Source organism: Cloeon dipterum, chromosome X (genome assembly GCF_949628265.1).
Source record: "Cloeon dipterum chromosome X, ieCloDipt1.1, whole genome shotgun sequence".
NCBI classification, from domain to species: Eukaryota; Metazoa; Arthropoda; class Insecta; order Ephemeroptera; family Baetidae; genus Cloeon; species Cloeon dipterum.
The window spans coordinates 20,580,943-20,601,076 of record NC_088790.1 but is presented as its reverse complement, the minus strand read 5'-3'; the positions used below and the strand labels follow the sequence as shown (position 1 = coordinate 20,601,076).

At 41.3% G+C, this 20,134-nt stretch overlaps 3 protein-coding genes across 14 annotated transcripts; 1 reads left to right on the top strand and 2 right to left on the bottom strand.

The window, feature by feature from the left end:
- Positions 1–579: 579 nt before the first annotated feature.
- Positions 580–6,135, bottom strand: UbcE2M (NEDD8-conjugating enzyme UbcE2M). 3 transcript variants are annotated; one of them, XM_065494411.1, is made up of 5 exons: positions 6,117–6,135; positions 4,640–4,778; positions 4,447–4,541; positions 1,713–1,919; positions 580–1,313 (listed from the first exon to the last, which is right to left on the bottom strand). In XM_065494411.1, exons 2-5 carry the CDS (start codon positions 4,743–4,745, stop codon positions 1,173–1,175), a joined length of 549 nt encoding a protein of 182 aa, XP_065350483.1. In that variant the 5' UTR covers positions 4,746–4,778; positions 6,117–6,135; the 3' UTR covers positions 580–1,172. The 3 variants fall into 3 exon arrangements, with proteins under 3 accessions (XP_065350483.1, XP_065350482.1, XP_065350481.1); XM_065494410.1 differs by lacking the exon at positions 6,117–6,135 and adding an exon at positions 4,842–4,895; XM_065494409.1 differs by lacking the exon at positions 6,117–6,135 and having other exon boundaries at positions 4,640–4,897.
- On the top strand, positions 5,428–8,943 carry Rab21 (RAS oncogene family member Rab21). Its single transcript, XM_065494408.1, has 3 exons — positions 5,428–5,917; positions 6,061–6,179; positions 8,290–8,943. The coding sequence occupies exons 1-3, from the start codon at positions 5,597–5,599 to the stop codon at positions 8,519–8,521; spliced, it is 672 nt and encodes a 223-aa protein (XP_065350480.1). The 5' UTR covers positions 5,428–5,596; the 3' UTR covers positions 8,522–8,943.
- A 726-nt stretch (positions 8,944–9,669) lies between these two features.
- LOC135946258 (protein phosphatase 1 regulatory subunit 12C-like) lies at positions 9,670–19,873 on the bottom strand. 10 transcript variants are annotated; one of them, XM_065494393.1, is made up of 20 exons: positions 19,484–19,873; positions 18,058–18,307; positions 17,732–17,891; positions 17,497–17,641; positions 17,033–17,342; positions 16,934–16,960; positions 16,821–16,867; positions 16,657–16,762; positions 16,523–16,604; positions 16,305–16,364; positions 16,083–16,172; positions 15,365–15,578; positions 14,451–14,576; positions 13,001–13,148; positions 12,604–12,716; positions 11,910–12,047; positions 11,768–11,857; positions 11,500–11,634; positions 11,304–11,435; positions 9,670–10,776 (listed from the first exon to the last, which is right to left on the bottom strand). In XM_065494393.1, the coding sequence occupies exons 1-19, from the start codon at positions 19,739–19,741 to the stop codon at positions 11,331–11,333; spliced, it is 2,604 nt and encodes an 867-aa protein (XP_065350465.1). In that variant the 5' UTR covers positions 19,742–19,873; the 3' UTR covers positions 9,670–10,776; positions 11,304–11,330. The 10 variants fall into 10 exon arrangements, with proteins under 10 accessions (XP_065350465.1, XP_065350470.1, XP_065350467.1 ...); XM_065494398.1 differs by having other exon boundaries at positions 11,542–11,634; XM_065494395.1 differs by having other exon boundaries at positions 11,910–12,029.
- Between the last annotated feature and the right edge of the window lie 261 nt (positions 19,874–20,134).

Below are 20,134 nucleotides of genomic sequence, written 5' to 3'. Positions count from 1 at the left end.
AAAAAAAACTAAATAAGTATAGGCGACAAATTATTCCTTGTCTAGTAACAATTCCCGGCAATAAGTCTCTTATAATCTTTTAAAAAACTTATTTTGCAAGCTTTGTGCTCCATTTAAATCATAACAACTAAACCAGCACTTTCTCAAGCAATTAATTTTGAAAAATATTGAAATATTTTTATTTCTTCAGGTATACGAAGAAGATGAGATGATTTCTACATTTTGTGTTTAGATTTAATTGATCTCTTTCATCAATTTGATTTAGTCGGTTGTCAAATTGTTACTTGTGAGTCCTACACTAACTCATAATATTCCTACTGCGGCACCAAGGCAACGTTTTTAACTTGAAATATTCTCAAATTATGTTATTTTCGCTCAAGAGCTAAAGTCAATTAATTAAGAACAAAGTTATTAATACTTGCGTGTCCATTTTCTCCCTACTTGAATAATACATAAACCAAAGTCGCTGAAATAAAACATTAAAAAAATAACAAATGTTCCTGATTTCAATTATTTTGCCTCCAACATCTCTCGTATTTTTTGAAGATCTTCAAGGAAATAGCTGAACAAACATAACTATTAACATTAGATTCAATTTATTTCCGAATTCAAATAATTAACAAAATTTGAAAATTCGATTCAACTATTACAAAGACCTTGAAAGGTATGTCATTAAATAATGAAGCCATATATATAACCATGAAAAGGTTTCCTGATTACATTAATTGAAAATCCTTATCACTTAATTTAATGCAGTTACAAAGGGCGTTCTCTCAGAAGCTCTTCAGGCGCTGTCTTGTGATTTTGTTTCCTAAATGACGACGGTGCTCGCGAAAGATGTTTGAAATAATTTTTCCACTGATTAACCGGATCCAAAAAATGGTCCACGGTGCACTCGAGAAGCTGGGATCACTCGCCACTAAAGCACTTTTCTCATTCTCTCCGAAGCAAGCAAACAGATTCAACTATGCGTGCGTGCGTTGCAACTCAACTCAATCAATCAATGGGATAAAAATAAAGGAAACAACATAGAAAACAGCACTTGCACTTGAACAGAATAAAAGTAAGTGGAGAAGGAAACACGGCGAGTCTCTCGATTTATTTTGAAAGAATTTAGCTTAGTTTGTTTGGCTCTGCTGGTGTTTTGCTGAAGAGACGGAGAGCAGGCGAAATCACTTGAGACAGCGCTCAAAGTACTGGGTGCCTACGTAGCCACCTCGCATTGCCTTCATCACGTTCTGTTCGAACATCCGTCTGTTGTTCTGTAGAATTTCAGCTGCGTCTTTGTTAAGAGGGTCTTCAGGGTTAGGCTCCTGCAATGAGAACAATTCAAAATTTAGAAATGTTGATTTTTGGCTGACTCATTCTGCCTAAAATTATGCTTGAAGTCTTTATTAACAATAAATCAAAATGACCAATCTTTGAAAATACTGCCATGTTTGTATGTTCTGATTAATAGAGAAGCAAAAATTAATCAGTCAGTAATATTACTTAAAATTCAAAATTTGATTGTGCTTTCTTCTTTCTGAGATGTATGTAGTAAATAATTTTTTGGTAGGCATTTAATTATATTTTTGTGCCAAAACGTGTTATTTGTTCATGATGTTATTGTTACAGGAAGTTACTGCGAGATGTTTGCTATCAGGGGCTTGCCCATCTCAAAATAGCAGAACAGATAAAAATATTAATTATTAAAAATACATAATATTTACCAAGAAAAGGTATTGGAGCCCATAAATGATGCTGTTGACAGTTAAGACGGGTTTCCAATCCTCGCGCAGAATATTGAGACAAACGTTGCCCTCAAGGTCGATATTGGGGTGGTAGATTGACGTTTCACACTTGACCTTTGGCGGCTCGTGAGGATAGTTGGGTCCGACCTTGAAGCTGAACACGAACTTGCCTCCCTTGTAGAATCCCTACAAACAGAGAACAGTTTTTGAATTAAACAAAATTTGATATTTTTCCAGGCAAGCTAGACTTTATTTGTTAAGTATGAAGATTTTTTTTACCGCATTAACTAACCGTTCCAACTCATAACATGTATAAGTGAAATGCCTACAAAACTATATGATAATTTATGGATTACAATGGCCATTGGCAGAACGCCACAAACCACAAATCCGACAGAAATTTGTCATTTTAAAAATCCGTCAGATATAAATTTAAATTAAATAAATCAGCGATCAGAAGTATTTTTTAAATGAAATTTCTAGTTTATGAATTAACAAGGATAGTACACTCAAGATATTTTGCAGATTACTTCTCTATTAAAAATAAAATCCTGCCTAACACATTTTAATCCTGTCTAATCTTGAAAAAGCTTTTGATTGATTAAATTTATCAACTGTTACAGTCAAGTTGCAAATAGCATACAAAATGCCCATAGCACTCACAATGCTAAATCCTTATCGTGCCGTTCTAGATTTCCCACCAGATTAGAGATAGTTTAATCACGATTTTTATGGCCTGGTAAATTAAAATTACTTTCTATTATAACGTTCTATTGATTAATTCTTTAATTTATCAGCCCGTTGGCTCGCATTGTTAAGGCACTCTCAGGAGTAGTGTCAAAGCAATGAGAGGTATTTGAGCAGTTCGGAGATCTAATACTGGCTACCCAATGTCAGAAATGGCAAAAAAGTGGTTAGTTTAGTGACTCAAATTGCTCAACGGGCTGGGAGGCGCACTGGCGCCGACTCGCTACTTGCTGGTTTGCACCTTTCCAGCATGCGTAATTTGGCTTCACGGGACAAATGTCTAGCGTTTCAATGCAGTCCTCGGTGCGGAGGCAAGTGGCCCTTGAGTGGGCTGGGTCCCTGTGCGGCCTGGTGCGCCCATGTTATCCGTTCGCGGTGTCATTGGCACTCGGAATTCAGCATTCGTGCTAGTGCAGTGCTCGCCCTTCCCGGTCCTCCGGTCCTCAGACAGGGATAAAAAGAGCAAAAAAAAACTTGTCAACGAATCATCCGCCGTGAAGAAATTTTGTTGGACGTGCGGGAAGCCAGATGTGACACTATGTTTGCAGTTTTTAACCAGCCCATTGGCTCGTATTGCTTAGGCATTCTTCACTGTGTCAATGCACTTAGAGATATTTGAGCATTTTGGGGATTTAATACTGGTTCCTCAATGCCAGAGGTGGCAAGAGGTGGTTAACTATGCGACTTGAAATGATCTAATAGTTCTACAGGCTGGGAGGCGCACCGGCGCCAACTCGCCACTTGCTGGTTTTCACATCTTTCCAGCGGCTTTAGGGACAAATTTCTGGGGTTGGCCAATTGGGCCCCATTATATCCGCTCAGTTGTGTTATTGGGACCCGGTAAGCTCACATAGCCCACGGGATGTGCTTAGCAGACGTTCTAAAAAATATTAATTAAAGAAAGGATTTATAAGAAAACTAACTCAAAAAAGGAACAAAGAAGAAAACTTAGTAAGCAATTAAAGTCGCAGAAGTTATTTGCAAAGCATAAAATCGGTGTTAGTGAATCTGTAAACTTTCTTACAATTAGAGAAACAATTTAAATATCTTATTAGGAAAAAGCTGCTCTGCGGCACGTGGCAACGTTGTTACAATTTTTTGTTTCAGTCGGTAATGCACTTTTTGCTATTGTTCATGTAACCTTTAATTTAATCTGACCAGTGTAATGTACATGAATAATAAACAGAATTTACTGGCCCAAAATTACTATTCAATTTTTCAATTTCATAGTGATAGCCAGGGAATTTTTCCTCACTAATTCTCGTTTTAAAAGAAGCAAATTTTCTCTTTGATATTAGCTTTTCATTTTAGAGCGTGGTATTTTGAGCTTAAGACATTTTTGGGTAGGGTTAAATTTAAATCACAGGATTGACAATCTCTCATCACTCGTCTCATTTTCGATTCTGCTCAGCAATGAGGTAAGCCAGACGTTTTCAGCGATTACTGTTTCAGAATTCTATGCAAGCTAATTCTGTGGAATGAATTTTGTTTTTTGGGTAAGGTGATGAAGCCTGAGGGGCCAAAACTGTCACTGATTTTCTGATCTTTGTTTCAGATTTTCATTAATAACAACCACATCCCTGCTTATTAGGGACAGTGATGAAATGCAGGACTTGATATTCACTTCCCCTAAAATAATTAATTAGAATAACACAAAAAGATCGTGAAGGCCCTGAAAAAATAACAATATGAACTGCTAACTTTTGTATGGACTTCTTCCTGGAAAATTCAATACGACAGCTAATAGTATTACATAAGCATGGTTTAACCTGATCTTTTGTGTTATGTTAGCAATACTGACACAAAGATATATTGTTTTTCAATGATTGTGAGGTTTTGCCCCTGGAAAAGCAAATAAAGAAATTAATATAAGACTCATACCTAAGTTAAAAATATTTCTAGATATTTCCACATTGTTATTTTCATGGAGGGTACGAAGAGGGAGACCAAAAATATATTATAATACCTCATCTGGACTGATGATCAGCTTGAAGTTAAGCAGGTCATTCGCGTCTGGAAACTCGGTGTCGCAGGTCTTCGGCAGGTTCAGCTCGTTTAGATCTGTCAACAGCGAACACGACCAAGGTGACGAGGTGAGGACAGCGATAAGGAAAGTGTGCATTAGCGTCGCATACGACGAAAAAAACAATATTGCGAACCTTTGGTTATGCGCAGCTGGGCGGCAGTGGCCTTCTTTTGAGTTCCTTGCTTCGGGCATGCTTCGCCCTCCTTCTTTTGCTGCTTCAGAGAGAACAACTTGATCATCGTGCCCGTCCAAACGTTCTACTGATTAATGGCCTGGAAAAAGGAATGATTTGCACTGATCAGGGTCCACTGTGACAAGCTGCACAGGCCATTAACTGAGTGAGCCACACAAGAAAGGCAGACAGACACTGTAGAAATCCGTCCCAGTTGACCAGTTTTGCTAGCAGATGGAGCGCATGCTCAGTTTTTAAACTGTTCCTTGTAGAAAAACCGGTGCGTTTCTACTTTTTGAAGTTCGATACTGATACTAGTTCAAAATAGGTTTTTGATCGCATAGCAAAAATTTCTTTCAATTTTTTGATATGCTGAAATATTTTTTTTTCCGTAGTGATGAATTGCCCCATTTTTTTTAGAATTATTTTGTCCCCATAATCGTGCTGCAGGAGGAACGCGGTTATTTTCTAAACAATAACGCACTGTGATAGGTCGAGTTTTGCGTTTAGCAACAACAACAAAAGGTCGTTCAAAATCACGATTGGACGCCTCAAAAACCGATTGCTAATATCTCCTAACAACAACTCACCCTTTGTTATCTCCCAACTAACTCCCTGGCCCCGACACCATTTTCAAAGGTGCATTTTAATTTTTTTTATTTAGCAAAATATTGAATTTAAAGGGATCGACTTCTTAAACATCCTTTCTCACTTCTGTGACAACCGGTTGAAAAAACACGTGACCAAAGTCACCGTGGCCACTGAGCAATTTATTCGTGTAGAGCGCACTGCAATGAAAGTGAAGTGAATCAGCACGCACTTGTCAGCGTTCCTTCCTTCCCACGGTTGTCGTCACATCACTCCGTCCGCGTTGATGCGTTCGTGATCGCGTGAGTGGAGGATCCGCGCGGCGCCGACATGGCGACGACCCCGGACGGCGGCGAGTCGATCGGCGGACGAGGCTACAACTTCAAGGTGGTGCTGCTGGGCGAAGGGTGCGTCGGGAAGACGTCGCTGGTGGTGCGCTACGTCGAGGACGTGTTCAACACCAAGCACGTGACGACCCTGCAGGCGTCGTTCCTCAACAAAAAGCTCAGCCTGGCCGGCCGCCGCGTCCACCTGTCCATTTGGGACACGGCAGGACAGGAGCGCTTCCACGCCCTCGGGCCCATCTACTATCGCGCCTCAAACGGCGCCGTCCTAGTCTACGACGTCACCGATCAAGACTCTTTTGAGAAGGTGTGTAATTAGACCAGGAAAAATTATTTTTACATATTTGTGTACTCTGGTAATTATTATTTTTTGTAAACACTAGCTGCGAGATAATCCTTAAAAACGTTTTTATCTTTTCCTAATTGGAATGTTATTGTTGTTTCCCGCAGGCTAAAAACTGGGTGAAGGAACTGCGCAAAATGCTTGGCGCTGATATCTGTCTCACCATAGTTGGCAACAAAATCGACCTTCAGAAGGAGCAGACGGTTGACACTAAACTGGCTGAAGAGTAAGCTTCTTTCCTTCTCCCCACTCTGAATGTGCCTTGATGGTCCTTCTCTCTATTTTGAGACCCCATACATATCACCGTATCAGTATTAACAATAATTCATTATTGCTTGACAATGAGATGAAAGGACAGGAAACCTTGTCTTATCTCTTGTTTAACGCAATAAGACCTTATGCCCAACAGTAACCATGATAAAAATACTGGAGAATATGTAAAATGGTTGAAAACCAGTTTGGAATGTTGCCATGATCCTAACCACAGAAAACTGGTTATAGGTTGATAGTGTTTGGATAAGATTATTGCCAATTTAGCTTTTTGATCCAATAGACTAAAAACCAGTTAGTTCCCTCCACACACAAATCTTCTTGATTCTATGTTCTCTTCAGCTAATCAAATAAGTTCCTAAAGATGAAATAAGTGAAAAACTAGAACTGCAATAATGTGCGGATGCGATTAAAACACAAATAATGCCAATATTGGTTAGGTCAGCATAATCTGCGTGTGCAAAAGTTTTTACTTATTGGAGATGAGTAATAACGTTACTTAAGAAATTCAACAGCTTGAAATATTTCCATGCCTACTTTTTAACTGGAAAGGGAACGCCTGAATTAACATCTCTCACTATGCTACTCATTGGACAATTTTAATTTTCATCATTATTTAAAAGTGAGCCCCATCAAATAATTTAAAAATTTGCACTTGTGAACGTGAATCTCGCACTAATTGTCTTAATCTGCTGGGGGTTCGATTTTTTAATATCAATCTGTTTCTCGAATAACATTAATCATTTAACGCCAGGTGGCTCTTCGCTTGATTGGTACAACCAAGGGTGTTATGTACACGTTTGTTCAAAGGACGATTATATTGACGTAAAAGTCTTAATAGACTAGCAAGAAAAATTGTCAGGTTATAGAGTTGATTGAATATCTCCCACACCAACGAATGGGTGCTTTTAGAGCGACCAAAAACGTAGTTAAGTCATAAATGTACAGGTAAAAAAGCATCAACTATTTCCAAAAGGCTAATTTTTAGAGTTTCCAAAGGAAGTACACATAAATTTTCACTTGATGCTTGTAATTTCATAACCAACAAATAGAGCAACATAAAATTTGGATTCTTATTTCAACCGGTCTGAACATAGATGATGTCAAAATTTATTTATGGGCCACGCTCTTCGCATAGCACTGAAACGGAACGTGGCGACTGATGCCAAAAAATCCCAACTGCACAACGAGATTTTCTCGCTGATTATGTAAAAACGCGCAAGATCTTCGTGAAAATCGAAACCATAATTTTTTCCTTGATATTGCAAAATGAATGTGCTCCAAACAGCATTCGTTAAACTGTTCCCTTAAAATTTGCCCAAAATAGCGTGAATTTGGAATTGGCCTTGCTACTTCATCATTAATAAATGTTTAATTTCCTTGGAAAGATTTCAAAGTATCCTGTGGATTGTATGAAAAAACACTCGTAGTTTCTATTTTTGGTTCATTACAAGACAGATGTGAAATCGTGCACAAACCACCCTGGGTGTTCCAGCTCGACAAAAATTTTTTTTTCGTCTTAAAATCTATTAGGCTGTTTTAAAATAGACCTAGAACACTTATTTGCGAGTGAGCTTTATTTTTTTCATTCAATTTGGGTTAACGACCCATCTTAATTAATACTTCATAATCCGCCATTAGAAATAGCGTTCGGCAATTTGGCAACAAGCGAAAATGCCCCAGTCTTTTTTTCACTAAAAAACGGATTAACCCCACCACCATCGTATTTTTTCGATTACTATAATACCCAAGTAATTTTTCATCAAACAAGATAGAAAGTATGTATGGGAAATTCTAATAATATTTTTCTAAAATCCATTATTTAATATCATGCGACCAAAAACTAATTTAAAAAAATATTCTAGTGCTACTCAAAATTTAACTAAACGTCAAAATATTTTTAGATCTATACAAATGCATAATGTGGTTTGGCAAAAAATACGCAATATTGCGGAAAACCCCGCAAAAAACGTTTTTCTGTTAAATTGCATGCGGACTTTGCAAACCCTTCAGAAATGCGATTTTCCAATCGATTTAATTAACAATGCTATTATGTCTGTGTCCAGATATGCAGCTTCGGTGGGCGCCAGTCACTTCCACACTTCGGCCAAGCTTAACGCTGGAATCGAAGAGATGTTCCTCGAGCTGTGCAAGCGAATGCTGGAGCAGGCGCAGAAGGAGGCTGAGCAGCGGATGGCCGCCGACTTCCAGGCAGCCTCCTCGCCGCGCCGCAACGTCGTCGTGGTCGAGGACGGCGAAGAGGCCCTCGAGAGTAGCGGCCGCTCTGCCTGCTGCTGAATGGACTCTGAAATAATCAATTTAAACTACCTGCTGCAAAACCACCGTGTCTCAAAGACCGCTTCTTACCAGATCAGTGAAGACATGTTGTCCCTCTTTGTTAATATGATTGTTGCCTTCATTTACGACTTTCATTCAACTGACACTATACTGCATGTGATTTAAGCAACGCTGTTGAGAGCCAAGAAATGCAAACCTTGCAAATTTGTTGTACACACGCGCTGGCTGATAAGTGATTCACGAGAGAAATATTCATAATCAACTATTTTTGCCTATCTATAGAGGTCTTATTAAGTCATGTGTCGCAAACATAATTTTACTGTTAGTTAAAACGTGAACGGTTATTATATCGTTGTTCCAGAGCTAGGTGCTGCATTCTTTTAATAATTGTTAATAAAGCTATAATATTACCATGTGAAAAAGATGTATGTTTTGGCTTCCCCCATACGAAATTTATTTTTCCTTCTTGGTATGAGTCAGATTTCTGAATACTCCTCAGGCTCACGAATTGCACTTATTCATTTGTCAATAATAGTGCACATGCGTATTTTATTCATTTAGAAAGGAAATTCTCTAATAATTTAGTTAATTTATAAATATACTGCGAATTTTAACATAATTTGAGATGGGTGCTATTGAACTTAAATACATATCTCTTAATGTCAAGTTAATTTCTTAGAAGTTGTAAAGAATTTGTAGATTCCCATACACTCAACCTCAAAAAATTCAAATTACTGAATCGCACCATTTCAAATTTGTCTTTGCCTTAAATCCTTTAAAATAATGTCACCCAAGCTACGCTGTGAAGGAGCATAATATATCAAATAGCAGCCAGATGAGACTTCTGTTTTTGTCTCCATTGCAGCAAGTCCACTTCAGCCTCGGAAAATGAGCGGTTTCTAGTTCATGTGACAAGAAAGACCTAACCAACTATTCATCTTCACTGCCGCGATCCTAAGCAATTTAAATTTAGTTTGGTTATGCAAATTTAATATTAATATTCCCCTTATAGAAGAGCTATTCTCAAGTAAATTCACATAATATTGTGTTTATCTCTATCCAGGATAATTTAATTGTAATTAAACTGAAACTGCTCGGTATTAAACCAAAAGTTAGGCATAGGAGAGAGGTGAGCAAAAACAGCGATCTAACGAAGTCCAATGTTTTATTGGTAAGAAATGATGTCGAGTTGCAGAATTGAACAGTGTGTATTGTGTAGTATGAGTAACAATTACATCTCATTATCATTATTACTTATTAAACATCATGAAAGGCACTTTCCAAAATAAATAAAAGTAGTGTCGACAGTCTTGGAGGGATTTCTCATACACTTCTCTTGGCGTGTGATCAACCAACAAACATGCTAAATGTACTTCCGTTTAGTTCAAACTACTTATTTACTCGAATTGGTGGAAACGAGCGATGCGAGGAGGAAAACTATGAGACTTGCGACGAGCAACAGGACGTGGACCAACCGATTGTTGCGCCGGACCTATCAAAATGAGAGTGAGAGAGCACGGTCCCCATTAGTTTCGATTCTATTATTTCAGCTCTCAAATGGCATTTTTGGCAACTTCAATTGTCCATTTCAACGTTTCGTTAATTATCATCTAGCTACTTCTGCATGAGAGTTAGTAAAATGAACGCGGTTAGCGCGGCAGCGGACACGAGGATGAAAATAAGTGAAAATTGACCGATTAGGAATATCACATTAAGATAGCTAAATATACAAATCAAAGAGGTCGCGGCTTCCGGATGGCGAAGAGAGGCGCGAACGAAAGAGAGACAGGTAAAATAATAACAGGGGAGAGCGACGCATCACCCTGGGCAAACACCAAGCACTTCTCAGGATTAAAATCAATGTCAATGGCTTCAAATTGCTTGGTAAATTGCCCGAAGGGCGAGCAGACACGTCTCCTCGAAATGACCAGATAATAATGCGCGCGGCAGCAGGTCTACAAAAGCAGAAACAGTGGTGAATACATTTGAATAATATACACTAATAATAATTAACAAAAGTGTACAGGCGACTCTCACGCACACAAGCGCGTTTGTATGTCTTCTGAATTTCTTTGAATTGTGTTAAATTAAAAAAAGTTAAAATGACAACGATGACTGCTCCGTCGCGGGGATGCGACCAATATGTATGCGTTTTAAGAAAATTTGTTTCACTTCGACAGCTTGCTTATCACTCGGATGAGGGCGCCGTTCTCGTCCTTCAGCTTTTGATTATCCTTCTTCAGGGTCTCCATGACCTGGAAAGCAGCAGCAGTGGCAAACCATTAGAGGCAAAAGAGCCAAGCAAATGCACACGTAACTTTCAAATGTCAGGACAAGCCAGAGAAAAGCAAAATTCGGCAAATGATAGAAGGTCGGTGGAGAGAATGCATTTAGAGACAAAAGGAACAGTCATGCAGGTGCAGGAAATAAAAAATCAAAGAAACCATAAAATGGGACACTCAGGGTTAAAAACTTAAAAGGAGGCCACCCTCAGGGCCAAGAGCGATTCATTCTTCTGATAAACCCCAGATTTTTAACAGATTTTTAACTTTGGAAGGAACCAAGAACCGTTTGCCAGTCCGAGCCCCACCGCTAAATTTCAAATTATTGATCCGCCAATTAATAGTTGAGATGGAATCATCATTCAGAGTTCCTGGTTCGTTCGTATAGTACCATACTCGCGATCACAAAATGTCAGTTTGCTCGTCAGCCAAGTAAACAGAGAGTGGCACAAAAATCGATCAGAGATAAAAACACTGAGCGTGCAGCTAGCTTGACTTACAGGGGGCAAAGAGTAAATATTGTTTTGCTATTTCGCCGCCAAGGAGGATTGCGATAATTTCGAGACGACCCGCGTTAAAGCGCGATTTTCCGCTTTCAGCTTTTCGTTCTCCGCTTTCAGCTTTTGAAATTGCTGCGAACACGGAGAACACAACAAAATTTCCCTTATTTGCTGCACTTTTTTCATTGCTATTTACCGTGTGTTTTCTTGAGCATATTGCTAATTCATAAGGCTTTACCTTGAGTTCCTCCTCCATCTCGGCCAGCTTGCGCTCCATTGAGCGGCGCTCCCGCTTCTCAGTCTCTGACATTGTCGATGACAGGCCACCCAGCTGCAAATTTATTCTCATCAAACTCCATTCAAATGATAAAACACGAATCACAAATTTATCTAGATACCAATTTTCTTGAGAATTTTGCTGTACTCAGTAATCAATAAAAGTTAGGATCGCTTTCAAAACTCACCCTGAGCGATGAGGCTTCCCTGAGTTCGTCCTCGCACTTTTTCAGCCGGCCGTGCAGCCTATCGTTTTCTAGCCGCATCTCCTCATACAGCTGTAGAAATATGTTCGAAAATTGTTCATATCTCATTTAGTGACAGACTCACCTTTTTGTAGTCAAGCTCGCCATTCTCAGTGGGCGAGATGTCCTCATCCTGACCTCCAAGTCGACCATCATCGCCCTTATAGCCATCAGGGCCTCCTTCTTGTTTCTCTGGGTCTATTTCCTGCGTCATCAGACGAAACTACTTGAATGCATTGAATTAGAGCTTTGGCCAATAATCGAAGGGGCATATTATCAAAATGATAAGAGTCTTCTTATTTGAAGATAAGGAAAATATCTCAGGAGTGAATCGCCATATATAGATACATTCCAAATATTTTTTATGTTAGTTGCAAACTGCTAACCATCTGTGAATATTTATCGCAATATCCAACTCGATATTAAACAAATTAAGTGCGGTCTTGGACAATTTAAAAGTAACCTGAGTTTTAGATGAGTAGTGTACTCTAAAAGTTCTACCACTGCGCCGCATCATTAAGTGTTCTTATAAACAATGGCTGGTGCCAAGTGAGCAACGTGTTTAAGGTTGACTTGCAATAAAGCAACAAGCCAATCTTGTGTCAGGACATAAAAGGCAATATGAGCTCCTGAGTGGCCGTCTAAGATTTTTATACTTGCTTGGCCGCAGCACAGGCTTCCCATTCGCCAGTCAATCAGCCAATCTGATTGCCGCAATAATGTGGCGAGGGCCTTTTATGCACTAGAAATGAACAAATAGAGCCAGGTAGAGAGCTTACGTCAAAATCAACGTGGACAACGCCAGTGGACCTTCGCTTCGGACGGCGACGACGCTGAATGACAGCCTGAGTTGCTTGCGCGTTCCGACTGTCATTCTCCTTATCCTGATCTGCTGAAAGGATTAAATAAAAAAAATTAGCCACAATTTCTAAATGAGCTTGAAAGACAAAAATACTCAAAATAATTTTTCAACTGGACAAATAATCAGTTAGAACAAGGACAAGCAATTAGGCTGAAGTGAAAATTGAAATTTTGATGCCATCACATTAATATCTGGCATATCCGATGCAACGGAATTATCAACAAGGAAGTTGATAATAAATCGTTGCCTGCTAATTAATGCTGATATTTTAATAAGATAACCATTCTCTTCTAGAAACAGCTGTGAAATATTACCTTTGTCATCGTGGGCAGGGAGAGCAGGTTTGGCGACGCCTTTGCGCAGCGCCACGGTGATGCTGGCATCAGGAGGCGCCGCCGCGGGCCCGCCAGTGGCGATGCCAGCCCGCTTTTGCTCAACGCTTGACGCATCTTCGAGCAGGAACTGTAACCAGAACCGGGCAGATGTCAGCAAAAGTTAAAAACGCAAACGACGTTAGAAACGTAAAACCGCAAAAGCAACTTTTACGCAAAGACAACAGACGCAAACATAGCTTGTACATAAGAGCGTGTGTGTACATATATTTAAAGAGAAGATCGCGGTTTGCGGCGCCGTCGATCGCAGATCGCTCGCCACTCGCCGCATTTGACACATGTTAGTCTTCATCTTGTTTAAGAGACACGAATCGTATATCATGTACATTCTTACAATTAGTTGCTGCGCAAAATCCCGCTTTGTGGAAACAGAAAGCGCTTTCTTAAGTGCACGTTAGAAGAATTGAAAGCCAATAATAGCTGAAGTAAAATACTAATTAGTTCAGTAGTACATGATTGCACTACAGCTTAGAAGAATAAAAACGTAAAATATGCTCTTTCCCGAGAAGGATCATAATTTAAGGATTTTAATTTTTAAATATTTCCTGGCAGAGATTTTGCACGCACATTGTTAGGTTAGTGGCAAGCAAAGACACACAATTTTACACAAAATGCACGCAGCGTCAATGCTGTTGTGATGAGGCACGCAACAACTTAGCTACAACAAACAAGAAGTCAGACGAGGCTAGAATTCGTCGCGAGAACGTTACAGCAGAAAAGAAAAAATAAGGATTGACAAAGATGACAACGCAGAGCGAAACTAATAGGGGCGAAACAAAAGTCAAAACGCTTTCAGAGGGTCGTCGGGGAGGGGGGAAAGGAGATAGAAAAGCGCCCAGCAATCCACGGTGCTATGTTTTTACATCAATATCTTCAGGAATTTTGAGTTCTAGTTTAAGTGAAAGCAAACAAGTCTAATGTGCGGAAGCTTTGGTGGTTCTTTTTGTGTGTACGTTTGACAGAAAAACATTATGAGACAGATTATTAAGACAGAGCTAGGAAAATTAAAAAAAAAACTATTTACAGCAAAGAAATTTAAAAAAAAACATTAGGTAATAAAATTTTGTCTCTTTTCAGATAAAATCTCTTAATTATTATCTTAATATCATCGTTGAAAAGTCATCAAGTTTGAATTTAAAATATCAATAACATTATTTAATTTGGAAATAATTACTATTAAAATTTCTAACTTACTAGAATCTTCACGTTTTCTACTGCATTTCAGTGGTAGAAGTTTAAGATAGTTAAAATTTCCTCTGCTTAGATTATGGAATTGACTAAGTGCGTGGCTTGTTCTAAATTAGCTAAATTAATTTTTCCCATAAAGGGAGCTGGGCGCTAGAGGGGCACGGTGAAGCAAGAAGGGGCACACCTTTGAGCCTGTGGGGTCGAGCTGGAGCCGCCAGCTGGGACGCCTCTCTGACTTGCCGGTCGGCTCGGGGGCGGCGCTACTTTTGCCGTTGCTCGGGGGCGGCGGGGCCGGCTGCTGGGCGCGCGCCTGAAAACGCCAATTCATCCCATCCAGTCCAATTTCATTTCACCGAATTATTTAATAAATAATGATTATCGTGTGGGATTCGTCTCCTTTAAAGACTGTGGGCGGAGAGTTACAAAACTGTGATGTGTACTTGGATTAATAGACAAAACGTATTAGAGGAAGTATGATCAAATAAAAGCAACATTCTAGCACAGAAAAGCCTTGTCAAGTATAATTTTGGCCCTTCCGGCGACCGTCACCTATCAAGTGTGTTTTGAATTGACAAGTGCTTGCAAAGGGGAGGATTTACGTTTGCTGGTTTTGCGGTTGTTGGCTCCGTCGACCGGTTGAGTGCACCGCAAAGGTCGTCAGCCAGCCGCTTGACGCGTGACATTTGAAACCGGAGGAGAGAGATAGAGCGAGTGCCTTAAAATACTTATGCTTGTCCTTTCAACCGTCGCCGCTTTCCACTAGATTTTCTTAATTGAAAAACAGTTCCAAGCACACAATGTCGTAGTAACAACCAGTGAGTTTGCTTATTTACAACTTTGGTGTTTAAATTATCAATTAGGAGTCACGATATTAGCTTTTTGGGTTGATACCGAAAGAAAAACAGATTATTAAGTCATAATCAACCAAACCAAGATTGCCGGACACAACAAGAAAATCAACTATTAAATAGGAAAATAATATTTTACGAAATCAGGCAATGAATTTTTATAATTGAGTTTTAAATTTCCGACTAATGATCAAAACAGCTTGTCAGGCAACCTCTTCAAAAATTAAGGAACACAAAAACCGCTTCTTACCTGCGTGGAGACGACAGGGGCGGCAGCGGGGGTGGTGCTGGGGGCGGCGGCAGCAGGCGTATCCTGCTGGTGCTTCTTGCGCACCAGCTGCTCAGCCGATTTAATTTCCTCCAGGGTGACACCCTGTGTCGAGCGTCGAGTCTCGCGCACCCTCTTGGCGTGCGCCTTCCGCTGCGTCTCGCTCTCTTCATCGCGCACCGGCGGCACGAACGACCTGGACAACAGCATCAGCAGGTCAAAATGGTCCACAGAGCAAGATGAAATAACGGAGTCGAAAAATTCTGTCAACTTGTTGATGAAGAAATGCACAAAATAGACTGGACCAAGCAGAATATTTGACTCATCATTCATAGTAGCAAATAATTCAACAAATGCAGCACGAGGAAATGACAAATTCAAATCATCAACTGCTAGCAACTCGAGGACAAATCAATCAATGCAAAAGCGAAAAACCAGAGGAAAAATTTTAAAGCTTGATTGCACGAGTTTTGCAAGGAGCAAAACAATACCAGTGCACCTGGGATCTTTCAAAACCTTAGCAAGTAAAGAAAGCTTTCCTTGTGGAGCAAACAAATCGAAAGTCATGAATTGTACAGGAAGACATGAATTCGTTTTCAATGTAAAAGCATGCGTAATTGTTAAGGTCAAACCAACACTTTGAGCACAAAAAGGAATTATAAAAAACGGGAACGATGCAGTGCTCGGTGGTGGTACGCACTTGAACAGGTTTTTGAAGATGTTGCCTGGACTGAGTTTGCTTGTGGCCTGAGTCGGAGTCGTCGGCACTGACGACGACTGTCCCAACGTACTGCCCGATCGCAAATAGTGATTACATTTTGAGTATTAAGTGCTCAAATTCAAATATAATTTGTGTTGACCCAAATTAATAAACCAATCACCCTCAAGGATACCAAGAGGAATTATTATTGCATCTACATACCTTCGAACTTGGCCCAACCCTGGCAGGGAGGTTGGCGACGCTCCTGCCTCTTTGCTTTCCCTGCAACAAATTGTAAAATATTAGTTGGAAACGAGACATTTCATTAAATTGAGAAGCAGGGTTATTAAAAAATACTAATAGCTCTTGATATTTAGGACGAAAAATTTGAAGCATTCATTGTATTTAAATGCCTCAAATAAAATATGGCCAGCACTTACTTTGATTCGGAATCTAAGCTGGCAGTTCGCCGTAAAACAACTTCCGGCGTGTTTGACTGAGCTCCACTTTGGTCAGTTGCCCCTTTAAGAGAAAATTGTAATTAAAACATAAAATAATTCATGCTGCCACTCACTTTGAGATCTATCTCCATTCCTCGAACGCGCCGAGCCAGATCTTCTCCACGAGGGAACACCTCCAACATCCAAATCGGCAGGTTGCTTTGGTGGGCTTTTCGGCGCCTTAAAAAATAAACAAAATTATCAGTTCAACCCAATTAATTTGACAGGCAACACTAACCGAGTGATGCGAGATGATTTCGGTGCCGTTGACTCTATTTCTGAGCTCTGGAAACGGACATTTCAGATTAAAACTAGTTCCAGGGAATCAAATTCTGTGTGGGGTAAAAGTACCTTCCATACTAGACATGGTCAAGTCTTCTGATGTATGGCAGCATGTTTAAGATTAAAATTTAGAACAATTTTGCGCGATTTTTCGGGAGGAATTACAACCTAACTCACTCTCTTCAGAAGCGCTGGTGGTCGTGGATTCCTCAGAATGCTCGTTAGCTTGTTGCTCCTCTGCACCTCGGTTGTCCAGATTTTCACTCGGACTGTTACGGTTCTCGTCAGCGTGGACAGGTACGTCGGTGAGGATGATGACGTCCATGGACCTTCTTTTGCCGGGCGTGGTGGTGCGGCTGGCCTGGGGACGCTTGGCGGGCAGAACTGGTCGGTTCTTCAGCAAGGCGGCCTGTGCCTTCCTCATTTCTTGAAGACTGCTCAGCACCTCAGGATCGGCAATATCTTCGGCAGTTTGTCCCTGCAAGTGTGGTCGTTAGAAAGAAAATGTTGTGCGTGTAGTGAGGCTAATAAACAGGTCATGATTTGAGTTGACACCAGCAATGAGGTTAAATGAGACAAGTGTGAACAATGATATGGCGGCAATAGTGCAATTATTGTTTCCCATGACTTACGACAAAGTTCTTGATCTGCATGTCGCACAGATTGTCTACTAGTAGCTGGCAAGCATCCTTTTGGGCCCAGTGCGATGCCGCGTGCAGAGGCGTCCAGCCATCAACGTCCTGCGAGTTGATGTCTGCACCAGCCTGCAGCAGCACTCTGTTCGGAGAAAACGATCACATCCTCTTATCAAGTGTTTTTACGCAGCCATAAAACCCAAACAGCCAGTTTAAAATTTGCGAATCTTACTTCATAACTTGGATGTAGCCCTTGGCAGCGGCGACGTGGAGCGCGGTGGCGCCAGTCTTCGGGTGAGGCCGGTCGCACAATTCGCCCGAATTAAGCCACTCTTTGGCGTCAGTCAGCATCAGGTTTTCTTCCATGTTCCTGGCCGCATCACAGTCTATGCCTATTGAAACACAAATTAAAACATTTCACTAGATAATTTTGTTTAAGCTGTTGGGATCTATCTCTTCAAAACTTTTAAATTTATGAGTAGGTGAGGTTGACAAGGCATTTGATACAAAATTTAAAAAATTATCCTACAATTCCTTTCGTGGAGTGTGAAAACTAACCCTTGGCGGTGACGAAGCTGAGCAGAAGGAACTCCATTTCGTCTGACTCGGCGATGTCGACGGGCAGCTCGCCGTCGTTGTTGACGGCAGCTACGTCGGCACCCTTTTCAATCAGCAGGCGGGCTATCGACTTAAATCCGCAGGACGCGGAGGCGTGGAGCGGGGTCCAGCCCTCGTTGTCACCGCGGTTAACGTCGGCGCCTCGCTTGACCAGGAATTCAACCATTTCCAGGTTGTCATCAATGCAGGCCTAAGCAAGGGATTAAGTCAGTCAAAAAAGGTCTTCCACAAGTTTTGGGAGGTGGCGTGGGGTATTATGTGCAGCCAAATGACACTGCGCCGATTTAATAGTTATCGTGATTTATTTGTGTAGAGCGTTTCAGGTCGCAGGACAGAATTTTTCTCTCGTTTTTTTTTTGCTGATTGGAAAAGCCAAAAGAATGAACCGTATTTTTAACACACCAGTGCTCTAATTGATCTCCTTCCACACTTTTTAAATTTCGTTTCCGGGCTGTACAAGGTAATGGAAAATTGCAACTTGGGAATTTACCAATAATTGTACATCTTTTAGCAACAAGATTATTTTTTTAAAAAAATATTGTATTGTGAGCTGTGAGAAAGATTTCAGAAAAAACTATTAAAATGTGCATTAAATCTGTGTGCCAATACGATCTGCCTTCAGAAAAGTAAATATTTAAAAATACATCAATAAACGCTTTAAATATTGGAATGACGTGACTTGAAATGAATGGAAATTTGTAAATAATCAGCTGTTATACTTCTTCCCATTGAATTTCAGTGCTTAGCACACACGGACGGCCGAATTTTCCAAATGATCATTTTATGAATAATTAATCGCCTAAAATATAATGTAGCGATTTAGCCTCTTTCAATTCAAGCAAATTCAATATTTGTGGAATAGATAACAGTATCCCAGCTTGAACCATTCACCATTCGCAGCGAGCATCAAAGGCAAAAGCAAATTGGCAATAACACACTATCTGCTGCGGCTGGTGCCAAAAATTCCGAGTTGGTCGGTGTCTAAAAGAGCACTCAAAGGCAGAAGGCAGGTGCTTAGCGGACGCCGGAGCTGCATAGCTGCTCTGGACGCCCATCTAGGGGCAAACAGGGGGGTCGCGGCTCAGGGCCGCCCTGAACTGGCACCCTGACAGGTGCGTCAACAATCACGGAGGGGGCGTGGCCCCGGGCGTGGCGGGCGACGGCCTTCGAAGGGACCCGGGGGCCGCGGCTCCAGCCCGGAGGGGCCGTGGGCGGCACGAAACGCGCGCCGAGCGTCCCGAAATAGCAGCAAACGCGTGTCCGCGGCGCGGCACAGCGGCCGGCCGAGCTCGAGAGCGAGAGGCTGCGGGCGCCATCTTGGCTGCAGCAGGGCCTTTTATGGGACGTGAGGGACAAGGGAACGCGCCTGGTGCAGCGCCGTCAGGCCGTCCACGTTGGCCGTGTCGATGTCGGCGCCGGCTCCCAGCAGGCGGTCGACCTCGTCGAGGTCGGCGGCCGCGCACGCGGCTAGGAAGACGCAGCCGGCCGAGAAGCGCACCCGTCGGCGGTCCGGCCGCTTCGGCGACGTTGACTCGGCGTTCGTACCCGACTCCTCCCATTGCTTCAGCTGCTCGGCCCGCTTGAACAGGGCCGAGTTGTTGCGCGTCTCCAGCACGCCCGACATTCCGTCGTCGGCCCGACGCGTCCCGTTCCGATCGCCGGACGCACTCGGTCGTTCAGACACCGCACGGACACACGACTGCTCTGCTCACTGCCTGCTTTTCTCTCACTGCTCGCTACTCGCTACTTGCAATCCAACAACACATCGGCTCTTCTCGGCCCTCGACTCGACTGTTTCCGCCTCTGCTCGCTATCCCACTTTTCCCTAACTAGTTCTCTTCACTGCTCGACTTGTCCAAGGCAATGAGAATAAAAAATAGAGGAATAAAATATCGAGGAGAATTCTACAGATAAAAAACATCATCAATATATTAATGGAGCCACCGAAGTAATTTTGAGCTCGGATTGAACCATTTGTAATGTGTAAAAATAAAATTTTTACAAATTATTTATATAA